The sequence below is a fragment of the Pagrus major genome, chromosome 13 (assembly GCF_040436345.1).
Source record: "Pagrus major chromosome 13, Pma_NU_1.0".
NCBI lineage: Eukaryota > Metazoa > Chordata > Actinopteri > Spariformes > Sparidae > Pagrus > Pagrus major.
Genome location: NC_133227.1, coordinates 22,343,120 through 22,368,111, shown reverse-complemented (window position 1 = coordinate 22,368,111; position 24,992 = coordinate 22,343,120). Strand labels below are relative to the sequence as shown.

At 41.0% G+C, this 24,992-nt stretch overlaps 1 protein-coding gene across 2 annotated transcripts in view; it reads right to left on the bottom strand.

Moving 5' to 3' along the window:
* Positions 1-24,992, bottom strand: part of dpysl3 (dihydropyrimidinase like 3) — a 48,930-nt gene extending 23,938 nt beyond the window's left edge. For both annotated transcript variants that reach the window (XM_073480107.1, XM_073480108.1), the window contains exons 1-2: positions 24,622-24,992; positions 1,704-1,792 (exon numbers count right to left, since the gene is read on the bottom strand). In XM_073480107.1, the coding sequence (XP_073336208.1) occupies positions 1,704-1,792; positions 24,622-24,966 (434 nt within the window). In that variant the 5' untranslated portion in view covers positions 24,967-24,992. The remainder of the gene's footprint in view (positions 1-1,703; positions 1,793-24,621) is intronic.

Sequence of the window (24,992 nt, the reverse complement as noted above, 5' to 3'; positions counted from 1 at the left end):
GATTTCATCATTTACAAAAAACTTATAAAAGAATACAATATTTTATTGAAACATGTCAAATTTGACTAATACAGCCATTACAGGTAACTTCTTTGACTCCCTTAAAAAATCACTCAATTTTGTGAGTTGTTGAGTTTGGAGAAACTTTATAACTTTGAGAAATGCTGCCTCTGACAAATTCTTAACTATTTGGGCCTTCTTGTTAATTCAGCAAATGTTATGCATGAGGATATTTCTTTATTTGTGTGAATAATCACTGCATCCATTTTGTTCCATTGATGTACAAGTTTATTTGCATATAGAGTGGGGAAGTGAGATCCGATCACAATTGGTCACTCGAGACGCATGTCGAGACGCATGTCAATGCCGTCCATTTGTGATCGGATCACTCAGGACGGATGTTAATACCGGGTCTGAATTCCCTCTAAGATGATAACAAGTGATACCAGCAAGCATTTCCTCAACTAATGTGCAGGAGGTGGTCGCTTTCTCAGTCAACCCTAAATATGTAAAGTGGTCAGAATTGAAAAAAAAAAATTAAATTTAAATTTAAAGCAGCTGCTAACAAATATCTCAACATTGATTTTGGCAGTTACTACTAAAATATGTAGAAGATTAAATTAAGTTGCTTTGTTATTTTCACTTGCCATATGTGTCTACGTACTGTATCTCACCTAATGAACCAATGTTTGGACAGATGGATTCAATTTATTGGGATCATTTAGTAGTTTTTTTTTTAGGTCAGGGCTCCAGTCTTTGGCTAGTCTAGGGTGTTTTGTAGGTAGTGAATGTCATATAATACATGCACTTTTTGAAATCTAGACAATGTGTTGCGTCTGGGCCCCTATTCTCAAACTTCAGATAGCTTATCAGGGTGTCCCATTTCACATATCTCCGTTATGTCTTATAGGATTGTTGTTCTGTGAATAAACTACTGGCTAGAAAGAAATCTTTCTAACTTAGACTGCAAGCAAAAATAAGTTTGTTTGGCTTTAGACTGACCCTAAAACAGAGTCAGTCACGCTTGAGGCAGCACACTGTCACCATGTCAACACATCAACATTCACCCCGGTTGTTCCCAAAAATCCTGTTGTTCAGACTTTATAGAGGAGGCCAGACCGACAGGCAGAAGCCACAGTGTCTCTGTGAGTCTGCCAGCAGCCCCATGGTCCAGCAGGCATCTGGGTGTTTATTATGCAACACCAGACTTTCTGTGGGTGCCACTCTCTGAGCTGCCTCACTAAGTGGCAGGGGGGACAAAGGGCCTGTAACTGGAAAATCAAGTGGGAACAGAACCAGGGGGAAAGAGAGTGACGGAGAGGACAGACTGATTCAGAGAGACACAGAGAGAGGAATTCAAACTTGTCTGGAAGGGGTGGGAACTCGCTCACACTAGAACATAAAACTGGGGACGATACCTCATCTTTGACCCGACGAAGGTGAAGGTGAAGGTGAACCCTAAAAACAAGGACTCTGTGTGTCTGATTATGAGCTTGAGCTCTACCCAGGATGTCTTACTTTACATTTGGCACACATGGAGAAGAATTACACATTTCAATATCTGCATAGGAAAGATGCAGAGGTAACAGCTGAGACTTAATGAAAGATCGCAAATGGACAATGAGCCTGAGTGGTGCTCGAGAAATGAAAGCAAATTGGAGTGAATAAAAGCAGAGCAGAAAGGAGGACAGTGAAGGACTTACTTAATGAGGCCATCCTCCATGTAGATATCGGCATGGAAGGACTGGTCATCGTTCACGATCCTCCCGCCTTTGATCAGAAGCCTGTCGCTCTGTAGAAAAAAAGATGGGAGGGACAAGAAGAGGGGAAGATTATTCAGTGCAACTTCCTCCCAACAAAGACCCAGTTTTGCTCGAAACACCGTCAAGTGAAGTGCAAGTGAAGGACGATCTACCTTGCCAGACCATTTCTGTTCTATATTTAGAGGGGGACAATGTTTCTCTATTTCTCTGTTATAAGATTATGTCCTTCTTTTTTCCCTCCCAGAGGAAATGAACAATGTTTCATTCATTCATTCATTTAGTCATTCTTGGCGAGGAAGAGACGGGGCTTGTTTGTCAGTCTTGTCCCATGTAAACACACCACAGACCGTTTAGCTGTGCACCGCCCTGCAGATCTGCCTGCCCAGTTAAGAGTTTGATTCCCCTGGCAGGCAACCCTGTGTTTGCACTGACGTTTTCTTGATATCCCTGTTAAAGGAGGAAGAAATTCAAATTCAAAATTGTAAGATTTAAAATATTTATAAGGTAATAATACAAACTCAGAAACATTTACTCTTTTCATAACTAAATAAACAAGTTGTTCTCAGAGGAAAATAAGGTCCAGAACATTGAAGTTAGAAAGGTGGCAGGGTCCGCCAAATAAACAAAGTAAAACAGTATGAAACTGTGTTGTCCTTTAAGGTCCGTTTATTCAGTTTATTCAGTCATGAAAACAAAGACAGTTTGTTTATTTAGTTTGTTTAAGATCTTTCTCTTCTGATCAACATTTCTTCCCCAAAACTACGCAGTGCACCTTTAATGAGTCCATCGAATAATAATGCATATGAAAAAATCAGCAGCTGGAACGTATTCATAAAGACAGACAAAGCAGTTTTCACTGTCACTTCCATCCCCTGCAGCGGACCGAACATGCTGATAACATTTGGGAGGATGACAGTTTGCTGTTGGAGGCAGAACTGAAGCTGCTTTTAAGGACTGATCATGGCTTAACATCTAAACCCTGTTCATCCAGATTTTGCAATTATGCAACAATCCAACAAACTGCGGATGTTATTTTCACAGTATAATCCATTTATCCAACAGACCGAGTGCAGTCGCCAATATTGATTATTGATCATTTCATGAGGCAGGATATTTTTAATCTGCATGAGAAAATAATCCTCAGACACATCCCCAACTACAGAGCACTGTCACATCTGAGGGACGTCACATCTCGTAATATGGTGTGATCTGGGCGTTGCACCAAGGACTGACTCTAGCAGGCCGTTGTCATGGCGACCGGTTGACTGCAGGGAGACTACAGAGGAGGGGAGACTGGGCGTCTGGTTTTGCTGACTTGTTGGATAGCTAGTTCAGTGAACAACTGGTTGTCCAACTGGGCGGAGGGCAGCGTTGACAAAGGGGATTTGTTAGTGCAGGTTGAGTTCTGGGGATCTGAACTGTTTAAAGGCTCTATATATGTGATTTTACACATTATAGCAGCAACTATTTGCTGTGTGAAGATGAAGTAGAGGAACGGCTCTGTGGCAGAGAATGCGTTAATAATGGTACTAAGAGAGTGACCTCCCACTCCCACTAGGGAGCCGAGTACCCAGCTATTGTCCCATCGGATCGCTTCTACCTCGGGTTGTAAAATGTCTTTACTCAGCCGAGTGCTTTCCACAAGAAGACAGTCGCATCAGTTCATTTCAAATAGATAATATAACCAGAGTAAAGATCCAAAACTCCCCCTCCTCACACACACAGGTCAGGGCCGCTATCTTACATATTGCCCTTTTAAACTAATGGATATACGTTCAACTGTAACATAGCCTCGGTGTTTGACTGGGCTTGGGCCAAACCAAGCTATTTGAAGACACCATTTTTCACTGCTTTCTGGCATTTCGCAAACCAGCCAGTAAATCGATACAATAATGATAACTCCAGGGATAAACCAATTACTTAAATGTAAATGTTCATGCAGGTGTACCTGATTGAATTTGAATGTTTTTGGGTGTTTCTGGAACAGAACAAGCAATACTTATATATTAAATGAAAGAAAAATGAATCGATAATGAATATAATCAGTAGTTACAGCCCGTCATGAATAGTTTTTATATTCTGTGTAGGAAAGAAAACGGTTTCTTCAAGGCCAAATAAACCAAGCACTGTTCTGAAGATACACACGTATCTATGTGAGTCCACCCTTAATGGCTTAACTAGTTAACTAGTGTAGCCTCAGTAAATCATTCACACTCTATAAAAAAGCAGGACTCGCCCTGCTAAGAAGGACAGACGTCCATATTTTCTCATCAGCCCATGTGTGCAGTGTATAACAGCCCTGGCTGTGGCCCCATTGTTTCATCACTTTAATGAACTGCAGCCACTCCTTCAGAAAAAAAGCAAAAAGCATAAAAGAGTTTTGTACGAGGCTCAAATGATACAAGCTCAATAACTGCTGAGCTCATGAGCGCACGCAATGTGTATATTCTTGCGTCTTAGTGTTTGTGTGTATGTGATGATGATGATGATGGAGTATTGAGAAGCAGTGCCCAGAGCCTTCCCGAGAAAGAAACCACACCCTGAAGCAACACATTACAACACACAGTCATCAGCAGCTGGAACGCAGCAGCAGCATAGATCATCCTGCAGAGCACGCTGCCCTGAAACTGTCACTCATTAGCTCACAGACAATTCCTTCCTACTCTCATTTTTACCTTCTCATCATAACTTCATTTCACCTCTTTCAAGGAAATACTGCAGTACGATTCTAAATCTGATGTGGATTAACTCCAAAATCCATAAACTACCAGCACTGACAATACTTAGAAGAACTGATCTACTATCCAAGATTTGCTGCTTCCTAATTGATTAGTTCACAATTACTTTCATAATCTATTAACTGCTTAAATTTACGAGAATGTTGATTTTTGAGTCTCATTCCCAACTCGCCAAATACTGATGCTTTGGGATTATAGGTCTGGTTGGCTGCAATTCAAAGCATCCGTTTTTGGCGAGTATATATGGTCCAGTAAGTCAGCAGACACGCAGTTGCTATTGCTGCAGCGGCGTTATTTTAGATCACACTACCTTGCTCAGCATGACCCGCCCTACTCTGATTGGCTACATCCTGCCCGTTAAGTAATGCGCATGTGCAACTCTCACCGAAGATTGAACAGAGGCGAGATGTCTCACTCTGTAGCTAAAACGAAGCATTCAAGACACAGTGTGAAAAAGGAAGCTGCAGCAATGCACCATATGAGAAAAATAATGTGTTTTTTGGACATTAAAGTATGTAAACCTATTCTACTAGGACCCCTATGATCTCTTTAAGAAATTTCAAGCAAAAATGTAAAACATTTGCTGGTTCCAGCTCCTTAAATGCTGCTTTTCTGTGTCATTTATGACAGTAAATGAAGAGTCTTTGGGTTTTGGACTGTTGGAAGTTATCTGAGGACGTCAATTTTGGCTATGAAACTGTGATGAGCATTTTTCACCATTTTTCACAATTTTATGGACTAAATGATTAATTGTGAAAATAATCTGCAGATTAATCAATAATAATAAAAAAATCCTTAGTTGTAGCCCTTATACGTTAGGAATAGAGTGAAAGTCAGCAGCACAGACCTGCTTTCATCAACTGCATCAGACGAGTAAAGACTTTTGAACTGATTTATAATACTGCAGTGAGGGGTGTGCCCTCATGCTTGGGCGCCTAACTGAATGGCTGCCACTCTCTCCCTCTCTCTCTCTCACACACACATACACACATACCCACTCTCCCCACTGGCGTATTACACAAAGCAACAGACCACAATCATTTGACAATCAATAGTTTTCCATTTGCATTACATCCCAACAACTGTCAGTCTGCTTAGTCCTCAGTTAGTGCATCTGCCAGTGAAACACATAACGAGCTTAGAACCAGACCTGACTCATTCCCGGTCGGTGGAAAAATAGATGTTGAAAAGTTTAATGCCAGCATCATTCATAAAGTATAACGGCACAGATCTTCTGAATGGCAACCAGTGTGGCAAAACTGTCAAAGAATCTCAACAACACATGACTGAAATCTAAACTGTCGAGCTCCCTCAAAGACACCTCATCTGAGACAGGAGTTTTTTCATTAACACTTGTTTATCACACTTCATAAATCTAATTGCAGACCCAGCATTTATTCTGGCTTTTTCCTGGAAACTATGACACCACGCTGGCCAACACTCATTTCATTTGACCGCACGCAGCAATATGTTACACTTACAACACCGAAGAGAAATTATAACAAGTGACAGCAGACTGTTTCCCAATGCGGCCACACAAAACTGTTTATTGTTTTAGAATGTATGCACGGTTCTGTAATTTTCTCCTAAAATGATTTCGCAGCACTTCTACATTATTTTCACTATTTACACAAGAAAAAAGGAGACACCACATACGCCAAAATGTATTTTTCCCGAAAGTGGGAAAATTGTGGATATGTACCTTCGCCAATAATGCCACTGTACATTTTTACAACTTCACTATATAGCAATTTTCTTCCTTATGTAGCTGAACTCAAACTCTTGTGCCTGTGTAACAGTGACAGAGTTAAACCATCTGTGCTATTATGTGGTTATGAAAGTAAACCTAACCATTTGTTACAACATTAACGAGACAGCACCATCCACATAATAAAAGGATACCGCAGTCATAATGCTGTTTGGATTGTTGTTGCAGCCCTCGCTTTGGCAAGAACTGTTTAATGGCACTCAGTGGCTGTTTGTGGTATTCACATGAGTCCTGAGTCTGAGATGGGGCTGGATGTCCACCACTGTTTCAAGATGGTGGATCTGATAAGTGTAACATCACCGTGTGCATATGTGTGATGTGAAACTTAGTACTGACCAAGGAATGCTTTAAGGAGCTACTACGATACATGATAACCTCTTAAATGTGGTGAAATTCAACTCTGTAGGAATGTCTCCTGCTTTTGTTCGCGCATGTAGTGGCAGATGTAAAATCTGAGCATAGACACCGATGACTTGCTACGACGTCCTCTGCTTTAAACCATAATGGCTATTGATTTCAGTTGATTCTTGCCCACACTTCCGTCTGAATCCTTGTTAGACATTGATCTGGACCAGATCATATCATAGACTATAAAAACACAGATTAAGTCTCCATGACGTCACCCATTTCTGGGTTTCTGAAGAGTCTTTTTGTGGCTTAGTGTTGTGGCTACTGCCGTCACCGTCTTGGCGGCGCCTGCCAACTGCTACTGCAATTGTTAAACTGCCAGCTAATCCAAAAATTGGCAATTACTTTAAGTCTTAATATAATCTAAATAAGAGAGTTGTCGTGAAAGGGGAAGTCATTTAAAGAACCTTAACAGTTTTTGGTACCAGGCTGTAAACCCCTTTATATATGTGGTAAAGTTGGGCGTTTTAATATGGGGGTTATTGGGATTGACTCACTTTTGGAGTCAACCTCAAGTGGCCATTTCAGAAACTGCAGGATTTGGCACTTCCATGTTGGCTTCATTTTTCAGCCCTGGAGGTTGCAGCTTTGTTCGTATTTTCTACCTTGTTTTAGTAATTACTCTATCATAAGGGATACGGTTATAGTCCGCCTGATCAAGACACAATATTAATTCACCGAGTTCACTGAACTGTAGATCACAAAGCATCTCTGTTGTTGTATTTTGGCGTAATTTATACTACGAAGCAAACTTGGATTTTTGAAAAGTACCTCAATGTGTTCAGAGATTGAATGATTCAGGATTGGATGGGAGGAGGCAACTCTTAAACTTAAACCCATTGACCAGACATTGACCAAACATGTAATTTGTGAAAGTGATTTTCTGTCTCCCAGGATAAGCAGCGACAGCACTGAAGAGCAGCCACGTGGGAGAGGCAGAGGTACAGTCAGACTGAAGAGTCTGTGGCAATCTCTTGATAAAGAGGTTCATTTAAATAGGCAGAAGTCTGTACTTTGTTTCATTCAAATTTTAGATTTTGTTAATGTCAAGTCAGAAAGCTATCATTGTAAAAAAGTATGACAGAAACAGCTTGAATCGACCCTGTTTTTGTGATCTGATCTCATTTCCAACTGTATTTCCCTGAAGAGTGGACTGAGACATGAAAAATTATGGAAAATAAAGCATAATGAGGCCACAAAGAATTATACTAGCATACAATTTAGATCTTGTATCAGTGCACAACTTGATCTTGGTTTAGAATATCAACACAAGACATCAATATTGAGGTTGATCCTGATTTGCTCTGACCTTCCAGGGTCACTGACCATGTCCTCATTTGTCAATCATGTCTCCAGTACAGCGTCCAGTTTTTTCGGAAGAGAAAAATAAACTCACTAGATGAGCTGTATATTGGGAACAATAAACTGCATAGTTCAGACAGAAAAAGGAGCAGAAATTTGACCACTGAAATGTTTGTGCAGCCCGTGTTTATTCACCAAGCCCTTACAAGCCTATAAAAACAAAAGAAACTACACAGGCCAACTGAGGCACCAAAACCTACACAGCTGTGGAGTTAAATGAATCTATATATGAATCTGTATATGACCTATATAAGCAAAAGAGACCATCAGCGAGTTATTCTTAGTGCCTGCCACCAGATTTAATTCAGATTAAATGATTTACGGCACGGAGACCCAAAGAGCCTATGTTTACATTTTCCCAGGCAAAGGTTGACAGTGGTCTGTACATTAGCCAGATCAAGATCTTCAAGACACGAGCAGCGGTGCATACTAATTTTGTCCACAGGGGGCGCCAGAATCAAAGCAAAAAAAAAGTTCCTTGTAGCTCCTTTAAAAAAGATTAAATTACATTTCAACAAACATCCAATCAAAGAAATCACAAAATGTTTCAGCTGATCTAAACATGGAAATGCAACACTTTTGTCAGAGCTCTGTATTGTTTTATGGATAATCTTTTGTTTTATTTATTCAGCGATGGTTCACTGAGAGCAATGATTTGTTTTCAAGGAACGCCCTGATCACATTCACAGTTACACATCCACACCTGGAAGCGGCCCAGTACTACCACAGTGTAATTTAGGGTTAAGGGCCTTGTTCGAGGGCACCTAAGTGGTGGTATTGAGGGAGAGTCAAGCGCTGTCTGTCACTTTCCCCCACCCAGGTTTATCCTGCCTGTCTGGGGATTTGAACCTCCGAGACAAGATAAGCTCGCTTCTTTAACCTTCAGGCCACCATTGCCCATAATAAATACTAATCTGACATATGTGTGAGTGTTTATTTTGGGGGAAACCAGAGATTTTTATGGCTTTAACAATCACAAATATTTCTTACTCATCTTCACAACCATTTGTGTATCTGCTTGCGTGTGTGCCTGACCACAGTATGACCCACTCTTATGACTTTGGCTGTGGGTAAACACTAGAGGATTTAGTGTTTTACTAGAGTAAGTCACAGAGTGCAGGATTTCCTTCAGCTGTCCACAAATTGGGACAGTTGTAGGAGGATTAACACAAACAGCACGCAAACAACACAACTCGGGTCAAACACACATGCTTATAAAAGGTCTGTAACAAGTTTATTATAATAATTGAGTTTAACTTAATGTGGTAGATCTGCTGTGTGCTGGTTTACTCTTCCATAATTTGAAGTCATTGGAAAAGTAATGAAGCCCTTTTACCTTCCTCATCTGCAGCTTCACTCTAGTGCTGACAGGCTCATCTATTGAATTTATGGTTAAGTAAAGTTCAGGTGGAAAGAATATCTTGTCTTTCAACTCCTAAATAATAAAGATCCAAAAATAAACCACTTCTCCCTGCACAGGAAACTGTCATTTTCTGTTACACAAGCCAGCAGTAATCAAAAATAGACGGCAGGATGTTGTTCTTGTACTACTACGCTGATATGCACTGACAACTTTTTTCCATTTCCACCAGACTGGAGGGAGAAGCGCTCATAAAGTGGGATGCAGATTACTAATAGCGACTCATTTGTGCTTAATAAGTGGGAATGGTCCTGGAAAACTCTCCGGCCACAAAACAGGCCAAAGGGGGCCGATGAGAGGACATGAGTGGAAGCCCTTGTGTGGGTGGAGGCAGCAGTGGGGAGGCAGGCGGGAAACCAGTGGAAGAGGGAAGTCATCCTGAATGTGCACCAGGGCCTCTGCTTCAGCACTGTTGCCTAGCGCGCGCAAATATTTACTCTTTACCCAAAACTGCACAGGATTTTTTTTCACATTCTGGAAAAGTGAAAACAATGAGATGTATCAATCTAAATTAATTGTGGCGTCTCCTGCCAGCCACGGTCAAAGAGAAACTGTGCTCGTCTGGAATGTTGATCGTGTGATAGACGGGAGTGGTGGTAGCAACCCGATATGGATCTGATTAAACCAGACAGGTTAAATTATAAACTCTCTCAGTCAAGATCTGAGAAGTGTCAGTTTGTGCGTGACGGAATCTAAGTGTGTCAAATCACATCCCAAACGACAGACCAAAACAGGGGTTGTGTTTTCCTGCCATCTGGGTGGCAACGGGGTGTTTTGTTTGCACTCGAGCCCACTTGCGCCCACTGTTTTGTGGCGCGACAACAGGGGGGAACGGGTTTCATTTCCAGGGCAGAGCCACCGTCTGCTGGCCCTGCTTCATGCCCACAGATGCCCGTTCCAGCTGGAGGGGATTACTGATGACATGTACCCGCCTGGAACAACACTGAGGCTGCTGTGAGTGGGTAAGAGGGAGAAGGGAAGAACCACACCTAGAAATCTGACAGAGCCACTCTGGCAGTGAGTAGACGTAAGGAAACAGCTGGAATAGAACAGGCAGGCATGGAAATACAGAAAGTCTGAGAGGGGAGGACGGTTATGTACCTTCATACTTAGTATAAATACTTAATACTACCTTAATACTTTGAACTGGTTGTTAAAAACTGTGACTTTCCTTTGTAAATTAAAGCAGCTACGAGCTAATTTCATTTTTATTGATTCTGGCGGCCCCTGTGGAAGAAAGTGGTATGAAAACCATTGCCTCTTGTTCATGATCTGGCAAGAGCGTGCACTTCTTTTGGAAGTGATAGCAGTTTTAAAACTATTTTCTTTTTTAAACACAGCTGTTTGCAGAATGCATGATGATGAGGTAATGTGTCTGTAAGATTAATAACTGTAATAAGTCGATGATTAAACAAAGTAAACTTTATTGTAGTGCTGGATCGTACCTCCAGGCTATCTGCCGACCCATTTCAGTATGTTTTACTTTTTTATCTGTCTGAGAGATAGATGTCCGGAATCGCAGTTGAAAGACTTTTGGGCAACTTTATGAAACGTACTGCTGATGAAGAAAGTCAACAGAGCAGGGAGAGAGAGACAGAAAGTCGAGGCAAGCAAATGTGTGTCCATTAAGATGGACAGTTAAAGCAACACTATGTAATGTAGGGAAACTCTTAAAACAGTTTTGATACAGATCGTTGATTTTTGAATCTCATTCTCAGGTTGTTTTGTTTGCATGTTTTTCTGTTGTACTTCTGAAAAGTAGCTCAAGCCATGTTTGCTGCCCCCAGTGGCTGATACAGGTATTATTTCAGAAAGGTCCGCCAGATTGTGTTATGTTATCATAATAACTTCAATCTGCTGGGAAAAAAAGACGGCTTTCATGATATGTTGTGAGCAAATACTGATCAAAGTGGTAAAGCAGTGTGGATGTGAAGCCATTTTATCTCTGCTCTTGGTCAAGGACATCAATGAGATACTTTGTGCTGTGGTAGCAGCTGAATGCCAGTAAAGTTAACATCTTGGTTACATGTTGGGTGGAGCTTGTCTTTCAGGGCAACACAAATCTTCCAGCTGAAAAATGTAACTTCAGTGCCCAGATTACATGTATCTTGAGGGCATCAAATTGCACAAAATCACTCGTGTTGTGCATTTTTCCAGAGTGTGACTTCTTGCCTTAGTATCAGACTACAAAGAGAGGAGACGGATCTTATCCTTGGGAGTCTTACTGATTTTGTCTGTGGATGTGGGTGTTTTGACATAAATGTGACGCCTTCTGCAAGTTTAACAGCTCAAAACTCTACCCTTATAGAGCAGCCCAGTCACCAGGATAAAATGGTGGCAGTTAATGTTTTCTGCAAACCACTGATATGGTCACTTTTATGTTATAGGCCTACGTACAATAATGACTTTACTCAAAACATGCCATATCATGTTCATATTGCATGTATATGACATCTGGAGGTGGAGGGGATGATGGTGGAGTTATCGGCAAGAAGGTGTGAAACCAGTGAACCTTTTTGCAAGCACTTGTAAGCATGACACAACTGGATATTTTTGATGAAGAGTCAGGACATCTTCAGCCATGTTTCTGGAATCAAAACCAGATATTTCTGATGAGGAGTCAGGACATCTCAAGCTGTATTTCTAGCAGCAAAACCAGGCGTTTTTCAGCAAAAGTCAGGACATGTCCAGCCCAGTTTCTGGAATCAAAACCAGATATTGCTGATGAGAAGTCGGGGCATCTCAAGCCATGCTTCTGGCAACAAAACTGGAAATATTTGATGAGAAGTCAGGACATCTCCAGCCATGCTTCTGGCAACAAAACTGGAAATATTTGATGAGAAGTCAGGACATCTCCAGCCATGCTTCTGGCAACAAAACTGGAAATATTTGATGAGAAGTCAGGACATCTCCAGCCATGCTTCTGGCAACAAAACTGGAAATATTTGACGAGAAGTCAGGACATCTCTAGCCATGATTCTGGCAACAAAACTTGAAATTTCTGATGAGGAGTCAGGAAATGTCCAACCATGTTCCAGGCAACAAAACCAGTTGTTTCTGACGAGACCTCAGTATATCTCCGTACATCTCCAGACGTGTTTGTGGCGATTGCATTTTAAGCCAAAACATGATCTTTACCTAAACCTAACCAAGTGTTTTTGTGCTTACACCTAACCAGACCAAAGGAAAAGCAATTTCACAACATGAAATAGAAAAACATTGAGAAATGTAAAGTTTCAACATATCCGGGGCTTGCAGAAATGTACATTTTCCTAACATTTATTCTGGTGATTGGGTTGAAAGACAGTTCAATGTAAAAAAAGAAAAACACCCCTCTCTCCGTAGGGGGCTGGTTAAATTAAAATTTCCATCCATTCAATGACAGTGTAAAACATGCCATGGAAAATTCTGGCCCACTTTAGCATATTTTAGAGACATGCCCTACTTTTAGGGTAATGACATTAATGAACCTCTACAGGCCAAAGCCACCCCAGCCTTCCCCCACATCACCCTTTTGGTATAATATCACCTAAAGAGACGAGACAAAGGCTGAGTCTCCTACAGCCGAGCAACACACCCCTGACTGCAGCCTGGCTGCAACAATGAAGACTGGAAGGCAGGCATTTCAGACTCACACACACACACACACAGAGAAAGAGAGGGAGTGGGAGAGGTTTCTCTGCAGTTGTAACACACACCAGCCACCAGCTTGAGAGATGCTGTGACAGGAGTCTGAATCTTTCCCTTCTCCTTCTCCTGATGCAGGACTACAGTACGAGCGACCCATTACAAGGCCGGCTTATAACAGCTCATCACAAATGGGCGTGTGTGTCCCCCTCCCCACCTATCCTCCTCCTCCTCCTCCTCTTCCTCCTCCACTCTCCTCTGCACCAGGCTGCAACATTAACAGCAGCCCGTGGATGTCTGTAGTCTGCAGGTGACACATTTCATTCTTAACATTTGAAATAAAACGGAGGAAAATACAGAGCCGATGTACAAGAACCGCACATTATCTCACATGGCTGACTTTTGATTGATTGGTGGCCAGATAAAAGCCACATGAAAATATAGAGTAATTAGGTTATAGCATCATTGAGGATACTTTAAGGCATGCGACTGGAAAAATGGGCATCAAAATGGCAAGAAAGTCTGACTGAAGATTGGATATATATCACTGTTGAATGGGAGTGATCAATAAGGCCTGAAACAGTCTCCATCAGAGAAAGGGCTGAACACGCTCTCCAAAATGGCTAAAACGTGATTTTAATCGCACTGAAATGGAATTTTCTTTCTTTGTTTCTTCCTTTTAGCAAAATGCAAGTGACCTACAGGAGAAATTAAAACCCTATGAATGTCATTAATGCATTATTTTAATGATATGCGAGCAAATTAGGTTTAAAAATGATTGTAAAGTACAATCAGGTGAGTGTAAACTCTCAGATTTTGCGCTGCATGAGCATTACAGTGATTTTTTTTTTTTTTCTGGGCGAGCCGGCTCGCAGCACGCATGGATCCCCTCAACAAAGAAGATGCAGGACACCTTTAAGAAAACGCCTCATCTCGCTGCCTGCCTGTCACTATGGCAGCACAGTCATGCCATTTCATAGTGCGCATTTTTTCCAGCCCTCAAATGTGACAATAAGAGAGGAAACAATGCAAGCCTGGAGCTGTAAATATATATATATTTCTATATACATGATCCACCACGGAGAAACACTGATGCAGAGATCTGCAACAGCGCGCATCAAAGTTCCCACAGCCAGTGAGGCATAAATAACTCCTTTTTTTACTCACTGTGATCTTTGGGATGTTCTTTTTTCCTTGATAAGACATGTTTCGTCCGGTTCCACCTTTAAAAATCAAGCTCGGAGAAGCGCTATTCCCTCTGTACGGATGCTGCAGCGGGCCTCGCCTGGATGGGAGCTTCAGGGAATGGTCGCCCCTCTGTCAGCGCGATGTAAAGTGCCTCGCAGAGTGCTATAGGAGCGTCTGAGCCTCAGCCGCCCGGCCCCTCCCTCAATGGGGAAGAGGGTGCGGTGGCGCAATCTTTCCACCGGAGGGCGCAGTGGAGACGGCAGGCCAGTTGTCAGCATTACTGAGCTGTCACACATTTTTCTTATACATATGATCAGATATAAGTCAGTGATGACATAGCTGAGATTTTTTTTTATTGCCTCAGTAGCAAGTAATCTGGTTTATAATCAACCCACTGTGCTCTGTGTCTGCGTGCCACTGCCACTGATGAGAGTGGAAGGCCAGTATTGATTGATTGATTGATTAGAAGAGAGGGTGTAGCACCATTAACCAAAAGGAAAGAGCAAAATATATAACCTTCATTCCACTAGGAAGTCACATTGAGATAATAGTCTCTTTTACAAGTAAGACCAAGACAATATAGAGTCAAAATAGCAGAATGAAGGACATGACAAGACATCAACGTCATCAAATCAGATCACAATAGCAGCAGTAAGTATGAGAATACATTTCATAATACAGTGCGTGAACAAATAAACAATATATAGGCATTTGTGAAGCAACAGCAGCTGCATTTAAATTGATTTAAAGATGCAACAGAATGTGTCTAATCAGTGCAAGGTAGAAATTACTGTCATTGTATAAAAATTATTCGGCTACTTTAAAATCCACCATTGAAATACGGTTCACTACAGGGCTAGATTTTTCGCTACATGATTATTGTGGCCAAAAAGACTCATGATAACGATATTATAGCATTAACTGAAGAAAAATAATCAGCTTTAATTGTGTGTTTTGTCTCAAAATGTGAGCGTAGGGAGATGGAGAGAGAGTGGACGGCCATAACTATAAAAAAAAAGTGTACAAAAAGAATAGTGCGTTCATGGGTGTCCTTTACGTCCCCACAATTTTTTTAATTGGCAGATTTTGTCCCCATCACTTTTTAAAAGCATTTTTTTTCCCCCAAAATGTTCGAAAAAGCTAACACAAAGAGTTTTGGATGTCATGCATATGGATGATGCTACTTGGTTGATCAATGTTATTGTGCATTTTATGCTAAATATCTTGTAGACAATGAAAAGCCTAGGATATGCCCTTTTGATTCGCAGCCATGCAGTGTTTCTCCTGCTGTAATTATCTACTATGACCTCATACAGATCCCCCATTACATCGCCTAAATCTGCATATGTTAAAGATCATTTAAAAAATGTCTTTTCATCTAAGCCCTTATGCCACTTTTCAACGCCCTTGGTTACACATGATGATTATTGGAAATGCATCCAAATGAACTAATAAACAAAAGATCTTCTGCGCTGGATTATTCACATGATATGTGTATTATTAACAATATATCAATATTTCATCTTTAATATTATGGTCAACACTGGTATATAATGACACCACAGACATACGCTGTATCGATAGACTTTTAAAATGTAAAAAAATAGAAGAGAATAGAATATAATAATATTGCTCTGATAGTCTGTTCAGATAAAATATAAACATAAACATATGAGATTTAATTAGGAGAGTAAACCATTACTAGTTATTACCTAAATACTTCTGTGTTTTGTTTTTCTGGAAACAGAGGAGGTGCAAAATGGTGTAGCAGCTGTCACAGAGCCTGCCCACCACACTACACACCCCACATGTCTACTCACCATGACACACACACACACACACACACTCTCTCTCTCTCTCTCCCTGTCTCTGCATGTCCCCACCCAGCCATGTGTCTCTTTTGTTTGGACCTAAAGTGGATCCCCCCCTCCTCTCACTCCACTAGTCGTTTCCTCCACCGTCTCCCCTCCTCAACGCTAATGCACCCATAATGAGGAGGCACGTGACTGAGGGTGTGCCTGTGCATGTCCGAGTGTGTGTGTTATTATTAAAATACATACACTACGACCATCAGCTGTTAAATCATACACTCATTCATCATTGTTTTAAAGTGAGACAGAGATTTACTCGTACTAGTCGCTCTTTTTTAGTTAAGTTTTGGTATATTTATGTGCAAAATATGTTGAAAAATCTGATTAATATCCATGCTGCATATCTAATCTTTTTAGGCCTAAACAAGATGTTTATTGTAAAACCTTTCAATGGTTTGTTTTTTCAAATTTTGGGGAAAAACTGTCAAAAAATGTAATTCGGATAAAGATGCTTCCGAAATCAGTCACACACAAAATAAAATTCCCCCGTCTTATCTTCAGAATGCAGAAGTATTAACCTACCTGTGACATTTCAACCATCATATATCTTCATAACACAGGGGTAAAGCTTTAGAGCGATCAAAAAGGCAATCATTTAATATTTTTCATGTATGTATTTTAATTTTCATTGCATCAGGTATCTGTTTTTGTTGATGCTTTACATGTGTGTGCATACATGTGAGTTCACAATGCCTAGCTCACCTTGTGTTAATGTTTTCAAGTGCACATAATGACCAAATATATTTTCTTATAAACATCTCAATGTAGCATCTCACCCTCAACCTTTCTCTGCAATCTAAAACTGTTTATATTCGGAGGAAATACGCTTTAAAAAGACAGATATTTTCATACAAATCAATAGCGTACTGATTGTTTCCCTCCTGCCTCTGGCTACAAGAGGACACGGCGCCTGCATGCTGACATGTCCTTTCATGGCAGTCAGTCAGTAAAGCATTACCTCAGCATTCCCAGGCTGTGGAGAAAGCGTCAACAAACACACTTGAAGTTTGCAGGCTTGCTACCTCTGCAGAGCACATTAACCAGCTGACAGTGACAGACAGACAGGACTCAGACAGATCAACGATGCAGAAAAGACTCTGTCAGGTCATCACTGCTTCACCAGCACACTGGGCGCCTTGGTGACCCTTAATGGAAAAGTTCACTTTAATACACATTACTATGATTATTTAATAACTTTGCTAATGTGTGATCACTTTATACCTTAGGAAGGCAAAAGATCTACTTTTTTTGAAACTGGCGAGTGCAGGAAAGTTTTGAATTTCATGCTCAGGAGATTTCATTTATGAGTTTTTCTGGGTGAAAAAGTCAACACACGCACAAGCACAAGAATGACGTGGGTAGTCGGATAAATCTGGCAGGAGTTAAAGCACTTTAGTGATGCTTTTCCAAAATTAAATAAAGATGGTCAACATCGAAGCAACAGAGGCTGAGAGTCCAACCTCCAATAACTGAATCCTTCATTTCCCATAATGCAACAGTGTCTTTTCATTGTTCCGCCCAAGTGTCCAATCCCAATCTGAGATAACCTTTTTCATATTTAGAAAACAAGATAACTGCCACATGATTATTACTATTATGCTCATTAATCTAGTTAGATACATATTTTAGCATGTCTTTTTACATTGCTGTATTCATACACAATTGGTTACCCATGTATTTATAGGACAAATATTACCCGACATTACACATTTTATTGATTTGCTTTTTACATTTCATTGTAATGTGTCTTTGCTCATTCAAATCTAGATATTTGAACGGACTGACTTTCACTACTTATTACTTTCCCCTGCACATTCAAGCTAAGCTAAGAAAACATAAATGAATTAAAGAAAATTATGAACATTTAAATTAAGTCTTAGATTTGAGATTGTGTTATTTTAGGTGAGCGTAGATCCTTGCATGTGTCTCGATCTGGCCCAGCTCATCAGGGTTATATTCGCGATACAGATTTTCCAAAAGGACAAGCCTGAGTAATACACCCCATGACTGACAATTATGTGTAAAACTGGTGGTTCACTCCTTTAATGATGCTCTCTTTCTCTTCCAGTGTCTTTAATCATGTTCTACCAACTACATTTTTAATAACTACCCTGAAGGATGCCTTCATAATTTACTTTATATAATTATGGCTCACATAAATACAGTAGGTAGATGTGTAATTCTGTATTCTGCTACATCTCAGATTGACTTGAAACCCAAAGAATTAAACTCATTTAAAGCTTTTGAATCCAAATTGAGAGAATTAAAGGCATATTCTTTTGGATGTCAACGTTGTGCATTTATTTCTATGTTTAAATGCAACTTATGCTTATGTTTGGTTGTTGTTTATTTATTGTTCTTTCATGTATCTCCCTTAAAAAATAGATTCTTAATGCACTGACCTGGTTTAACAGGGGTTAATTAAAAATACATAAATAAATATGAAATGTGTGCATATGGATAAGCTTAAACGTCACTGTATTATTTGCTCCTCCCAGTCTGACCACCACCCTGCAGGATAACAAAGAAGGGGGGGGTGGTTCATCCCCAAAGCAGCTCCTCTGGACATCTGGCGGACCACTCCCCGTTTTTTACTCTATTACAGCAGCTGATTGCACTCATTAGCTCCCCAGACGGGAGGAAACCTAAAAAATCTATAATTATGATCGTATTTGTTTACATTTACTCCAACATCAACACAAGCTTTATTGAACATCTAAGTGATTTTACCACGTAAGAACTCCAGCATTATAGAGTGACAAACAGCATAAACAGGCAGCTTTGCCACTTGTCAGTAGTGGTATGAAAACATTCATGTTAACCGTGACTGTCAGAAGAGTAAGCATGTCCCGACGCCGGTGTCAGTCTGATGTCTTCAAACTGTTTCCAAACAAAACAAAAAAAACCGCACACAGTCAGACTCTCTGCATGCTGATTTGTGCTGAATCATCTGCTCCCTCAGGAGGTGCAATACTGCAGTTCAGTCTGAGGCCACATGGGGGGAAACTGGCTGTCTGCCACACAGAAGATGTCTGCCGAACATACATGCTTAGAGGAAAGACATCATTTTATACTTTGTCAAGGCTATTAAAGGTTGCATTTAAGATTCAGAAGAGAAAGTAAAACGTTGTGATGAGGATGTGAGGATTCAACAAGGTTATGGTTAGTGTGCGTGCACCAGCCCAGTCTCAAACTGTCAGACTGTGAATCAATAAGAGCACAGGAATCACCGAGGCGTGCATTATAAGGACAAACAGTTCAAACTACACTGTGAACTTTTTCCGGAAATAAACAGAGCTGTGTGGCTTGAGTCATTCCCCAAACTGGCCTGTACCTCTTCTGCCCGCAAGCTGAATCAATGTTGGGAGACGGCAGATAAGAGATCTGCCACCACAGCAGAAACAGCAGCAGTATTCAAGTCTGAGGAACAATAAGGGAGATTTAAATCAAATGGCCTAAAAGTGTTTGGACTCTGACAGTCACAGAAAATGATTACGCAGACTTTAAGTGATGATGTGGGACTTTTGAGAACAAGATGTTGAACTACTAAAAGCAACATTATGTAATTAATTTACCTTAAAATGATAGCTTAATGAATCATGTTGTCAGAGTGACTTGTAATAAAGTGAACAGCGTCTCTGTCTCAGCCACTCCACCCCTCTATTGCTTGTTTCCTCCCTATGTTACTTCGGTGAGTGGGTAGATTTTGGTGAAACTGGACCATATTCTATGAAAAGATGTCGTCTGGTTTACCCATCATGTCCTCAAGCTGCTCTGCATCAACTCACAGTGATTTACTGAGTTTCCTGAAAGTAACCTGCAATTGCTGCGTAGTATAGCTACAAGTTAGTGATAGCTTTACACCGCCCAAGGCCAGAATAGGTACCGGAACCAAAGCTAGCATCCTCTACAGATGAACCTAAGAAACTAAGAAGAGAAAAAGAGACAGTGACCAAGTAAGAGAGCTTCAGACTGTCTTTTTATTCTCATTGCCAACAGCTTGTTAAGCTTCAAAATCGCACAAAATACTACATAATGTTGCTTTAAAATATTGTCTAATACTTAAAAAAAAGGTAAATTGTGCAAACACACTGAAGAAAAACAGAATTTCATTGATAACCCTTTAATATACCGTAAGACACTGCGTTGTCATTGGTTTCCTCTAAAGCAACACACACTAAACATGATCACAGCGAACACAGCTGCTGATTTCGGACCAGAGCTGACGTCAGGCTGATGATACATTTATGCATCCGAGCAGCCAATTAAATTTTATTGGACTCTATTTGACTGTAATCTATGACATATTGTATTACATCAGATCATTCCACAGCGTTTAACTCTTTCCTGCTCCTTATAAAAATCAATTTGCTCCATTCATGCTTTATGTGTGTGTGTGTGTGTGCGTGTGTGTGTGTGCCAATATGTGGCCAGCCCTGCAATGACTAACGAGTAATCAACCTCACTTTGTCTAATGGTGTCTTTTCCTCTGCTGAGCCATAATTGCGAGTGTGTGGGTGAGTGTGTGTGTGAGTTGATGAGAGTGTGTGTGTGCCAAAGGGAGAAAGAGAGAGAGAGAGTGAGAGACATGAATCATCATTTTTGGTGCCCAGAGAGTGATCTCAGTCAAGTGAAGAACCAACTTCTCTATTCAAAACAAGTGTTATTTCAGGGTGGATGTAGTAAATATTTAGTGCTCCTGCTTGGTAACACATACAGATGTTATCACCGCGTACTTCTCCCTCTTTTTCTTCCATACACTTTGTTTGCCCTGACTTTTTGAGTTATATACAACTCGAAAACACTCTAAACTTTAAACTCGATTAAAAGTGCTTCCACATTTGGACTTTACTATCAGAAATCAGTTTTGTTGATATATCCTTTTGGAGACAATACAACAAATAAAGTTAAAAAAAAAAAAAAACATGCATTGTTTTGTTTGCTGACTTCGTCAAAGTTCCTCTAATTACTGAATGTGTCGGTGGAGGGTAACAGAGACTTATAATTTGCTTCACATTGCTCCGCTTCATTCAGTGGGGCTGCGGTGAAAAAATCTCTCTTAACCTCTCTATGGTGCCATATATACACGTACATCCTCCCTCACATCACCTACTGATTATAGGTTTGCATAATGGGACTCTAACTACTACCAATGACTTTACTCTCATCCACTTCTTACAACTTCTTCTACAATTATTTCTAACTGTGTGACTCTGAAATGCACGCCCTAGAAACCATTCAGTTCCTTCTATTAAGCTTCAACTGCATAATAATTAAGGAAGGAGGAATCTTTCTTCGATCACATATCATACAATGTACAACGTAGTGAACCCAGTACTCTGCATTTAACCCATCCTGAGGGAGCAGTGGGCACGGGTTAACCTGAACACCCGTGGACCAATTCCAGATTTTAGCCAGAGTACCCGGAGGAAAACCATGCAAGCCCGGGGAGAACATGCAAACTACGCACAGAAAGGCCCTGCCCCAGTGGGATTTGAAACCTTGCTGTGAGGCAACAGCACTAACCAATGCACCACCATGCTGATTATAATCAACTGAACCAACCGAAAAACAACCACAGCTTGTCCTCATCAAAAAAGCGACCATAAAGGTCGACAGCAAAAGCAGCTTATTACGACCCCTGTTTACATTTCTTGTTTGGCAGCAACCTCTAGTGGCTGTTGTACATATTACAGCAGGAGGAAAGGAGCAAAGGAGGATGTCAGGCGAAAAGACAACAAAGTCCACATATGTAGGAGGAATGGTTGAGTCAAACAAGCACAGGACTTTTACCCAGCAGACCGCTGTTTGTGTGTTGTATGAAAGTCATGTTCATGACGTAACTTACATTATATTATGTAATGTCGGCATGTTGGTAACTGAAGCAATATGAGTAACATAGCTATGTTAAGCCAAACCAAGATGCTTTCCTAAACTTAACAAAGTAGTTTTCTTACCTAAACCTGACCTAACTTCAAGCATACGACAAAGGTCAGCCTGTTGCTGGTACGCTGCAACAGTCATTGCAACCACCTGAAAACTCTTTTTTTTCTTTACTACAAGAACCTCATACTTCAGTCTCCAAAGAGACTACATAGCTAAATTAACACCTCTACCTCAACAAAAAAGAGAACAAAAATCATAAAGTTCTTCCTAAAGTGGGATTTTTTCAGGTCTGCTCTATTACATTGCGCTGAATGTAATTAAGTATATCTAATAAAGTGGAAGCACTGTGTGAAGTTAAAGGTTTAATTTGTAAAATATGGTCAGAGTTCTAAGGTAGCTCCAAAAATATGGGGGCACCATCACCCGAATAATCGTCAACTGCTGCTCTTTGCTAGCTGCCTTTGGATGTAGTTAACTACTGTTAGCTAATTAGCTCCTGGCTCAGTTAGCTGTGGAGCTAAGTGAGCTATCTCTTGCAGCCTGAGGGTGAACACGGACGGACACCCAACTGGGACTGAACACATCCGAGACCGACAGATGCCACTTTCAGGAAAGGGTATAAAGTACGGAGGTGATTTACAGCAGCTCTGACCGGGACTTCAATTCTGGGGACGAGAAGACAGGATGGGAGAGGTGCGCAGAGGAGCCAGGCAAAAAAGAGTCAGCCATTATCAGCGGGCTAAAAGGTTTGTAGAACCGGAATATTTTCACATCTTACTTAGTGAATTCAGGATGTGTTTCAACCTAACCAGAGGTGATTGTGGAAGACAAAACATTTTTTCTTAGTTCAGATGGTGTACGGTTGTATTTTCCTGTTTAGTAAGGAAAACAGAGTAAGTTTTTCCTTTCATGACATTTTGTGAGTTTATTTTGTTCAGTTATTACACTTAAAGCTAAGAGAGCTTGTGAAATGTAGCAAGAGCTAAAACTACAGCGGCTATCGGACTATAAGTGATGTTAGGAGACAGGATGGGCCAGGGCTAGCTGGTTAGCATGCTAACTTCAGTGGATAATCTCTGTAACACAGAACAAAGACGTCTTTGACATTATGACAAACTTTCACTTAATGTTAGTTCATCTTTTGAAAGTTTTAAGCTAAAATTCTGACCATACCTTACTTTAAAAGAGTCTGATTTTGGAGTCAGATCGGATTCATTTTCATATAATTTGAAGTACAGTGTTACTCTACCGCCACCTGAGGGCCGTACTGTTGCTTCTTCACTGGAATCACTATGGTTTCTAATGTTCATTCCTTCAGCTTAATTGTTTTAACCTGTATCATGTGTCTGCACAAGTTTAATTGGATGTCTTTAGCAGGCAGTTGTACCAGGTGAAGCTGTTCTGAATGAGATGCTATAGAAGGTGTTTTATTTCTTTTTCCCAGTTCATGCACTGCAGGCTTTGAGCAAACAAAATGCTCAAATTTCTCAGCTGCATTTCATGAGTATTACATTTCTAACCTGTGTGAAACAACATCACCTACACTAAGCATGCACAGACTCTATCAGCTCAATGGCTTTCATTTCAGCTTGTTGCTTCGATGATGGACCAACAGTTGTCACACAATACTGGCAGGCCGATATGTTTCTAAATATGTGGTCAACACTTGTTGCATTTGTTTTCAGTACTATATTCAGCGTCACGGTCGCCAGCTCTGTGGTTTCACTAATACAGAAGGAAATAATGTCTGCAGTGGAGCCTGTAGCGATGACAGAACTTTTCCTTTGTCCAGCCTTGAGGTTTTCCAGCCTTGTTCTGTGCCTCTGTGGCCTTGGTTGCTTCAATCTTACTGTCTCGCCACACAGGCTGCACTATTCCTCCGGGGTTTAAGAATTATACTCGATGAACAAATGTAACTGGATGTTGGCTAAGTCTTTCTCATTTCCCAGCCATTTTTTGCCAAACAGGCATACCTTAAAAAACTGATTCTGTTAGCAGAGAAATTACATTTGCTTCACTCCAACTCCACTCATGGCTGTTAACTCTTAGTTTCCTGCTCTTTGACATGCATTATTCACTTATTACTTGGCAAGATGTTGTATCTATTCTTCGGTGCAGTTAAATTGCTCATACAATTTCCTTTGGCAGCTTTATATTTCCCAATACGTAATCCAACACGCCATACAGTGATGTGGCTGCACAATTTAGGGTTTCATTAATAACATATCCCAAATGCATTGGGCTTCAATCCATCCTCTTTATCTGTTAATCGTGAATGTGAATGTGGATTAATGGATTTCCAGGTTTTATTTAGGTGTGGCCCACCCAGCTTGACAGCATCACTGTCATTTTAGGCAGTTGTGAGTCAGTTAATCTTGCAGATTATTAACCGTCTCATACATATTTTTTGTTTGATATTCTAATGGACGATTTTGCATTATTAAATATCACTCTTTAAAACAACAAAAGAGGGGGAAAAGTACAACAAGCATGCACACACACACTGCAGGAACCACTCCTGTCATTCACACATGCTGCATCAGTCTGCAGCTTAAAGTTACAATCTTCTTCCTCCTCTTCTTCTTCTTACCTTTTCCTCTCCCAGGTTCTGCAACACTTCTTTCGCGCAGCTGCTCCGGATCTCAACCTGAGCCGTGTCTCTCTGCCTCTCCGCACCGGGGGTGCTCCTGTGCTCACTGGCCGGGCTCCTCGCCTCCTGGCCGGTCTCTCGCTTGGCGGTCCTCGGGGTGCGGGAGCCCCTCTGGCCGACGCTCAGGGCATCAAAGTCTATGGTTTTACTCTCAAACGCGCCCTCGACGCTGCAAAACAAGCCGCCGTATTTCTGCCGGGGCACCTGGTCGGCCGTGCCGGGCCGGGCGAGATAAACCGGCAGGTCGTCCTCTGCCTTGTCCCGGTTTCCTCTGCGCTCTGCCATGCTGGAGCCGTGCACAAGTGACCGAG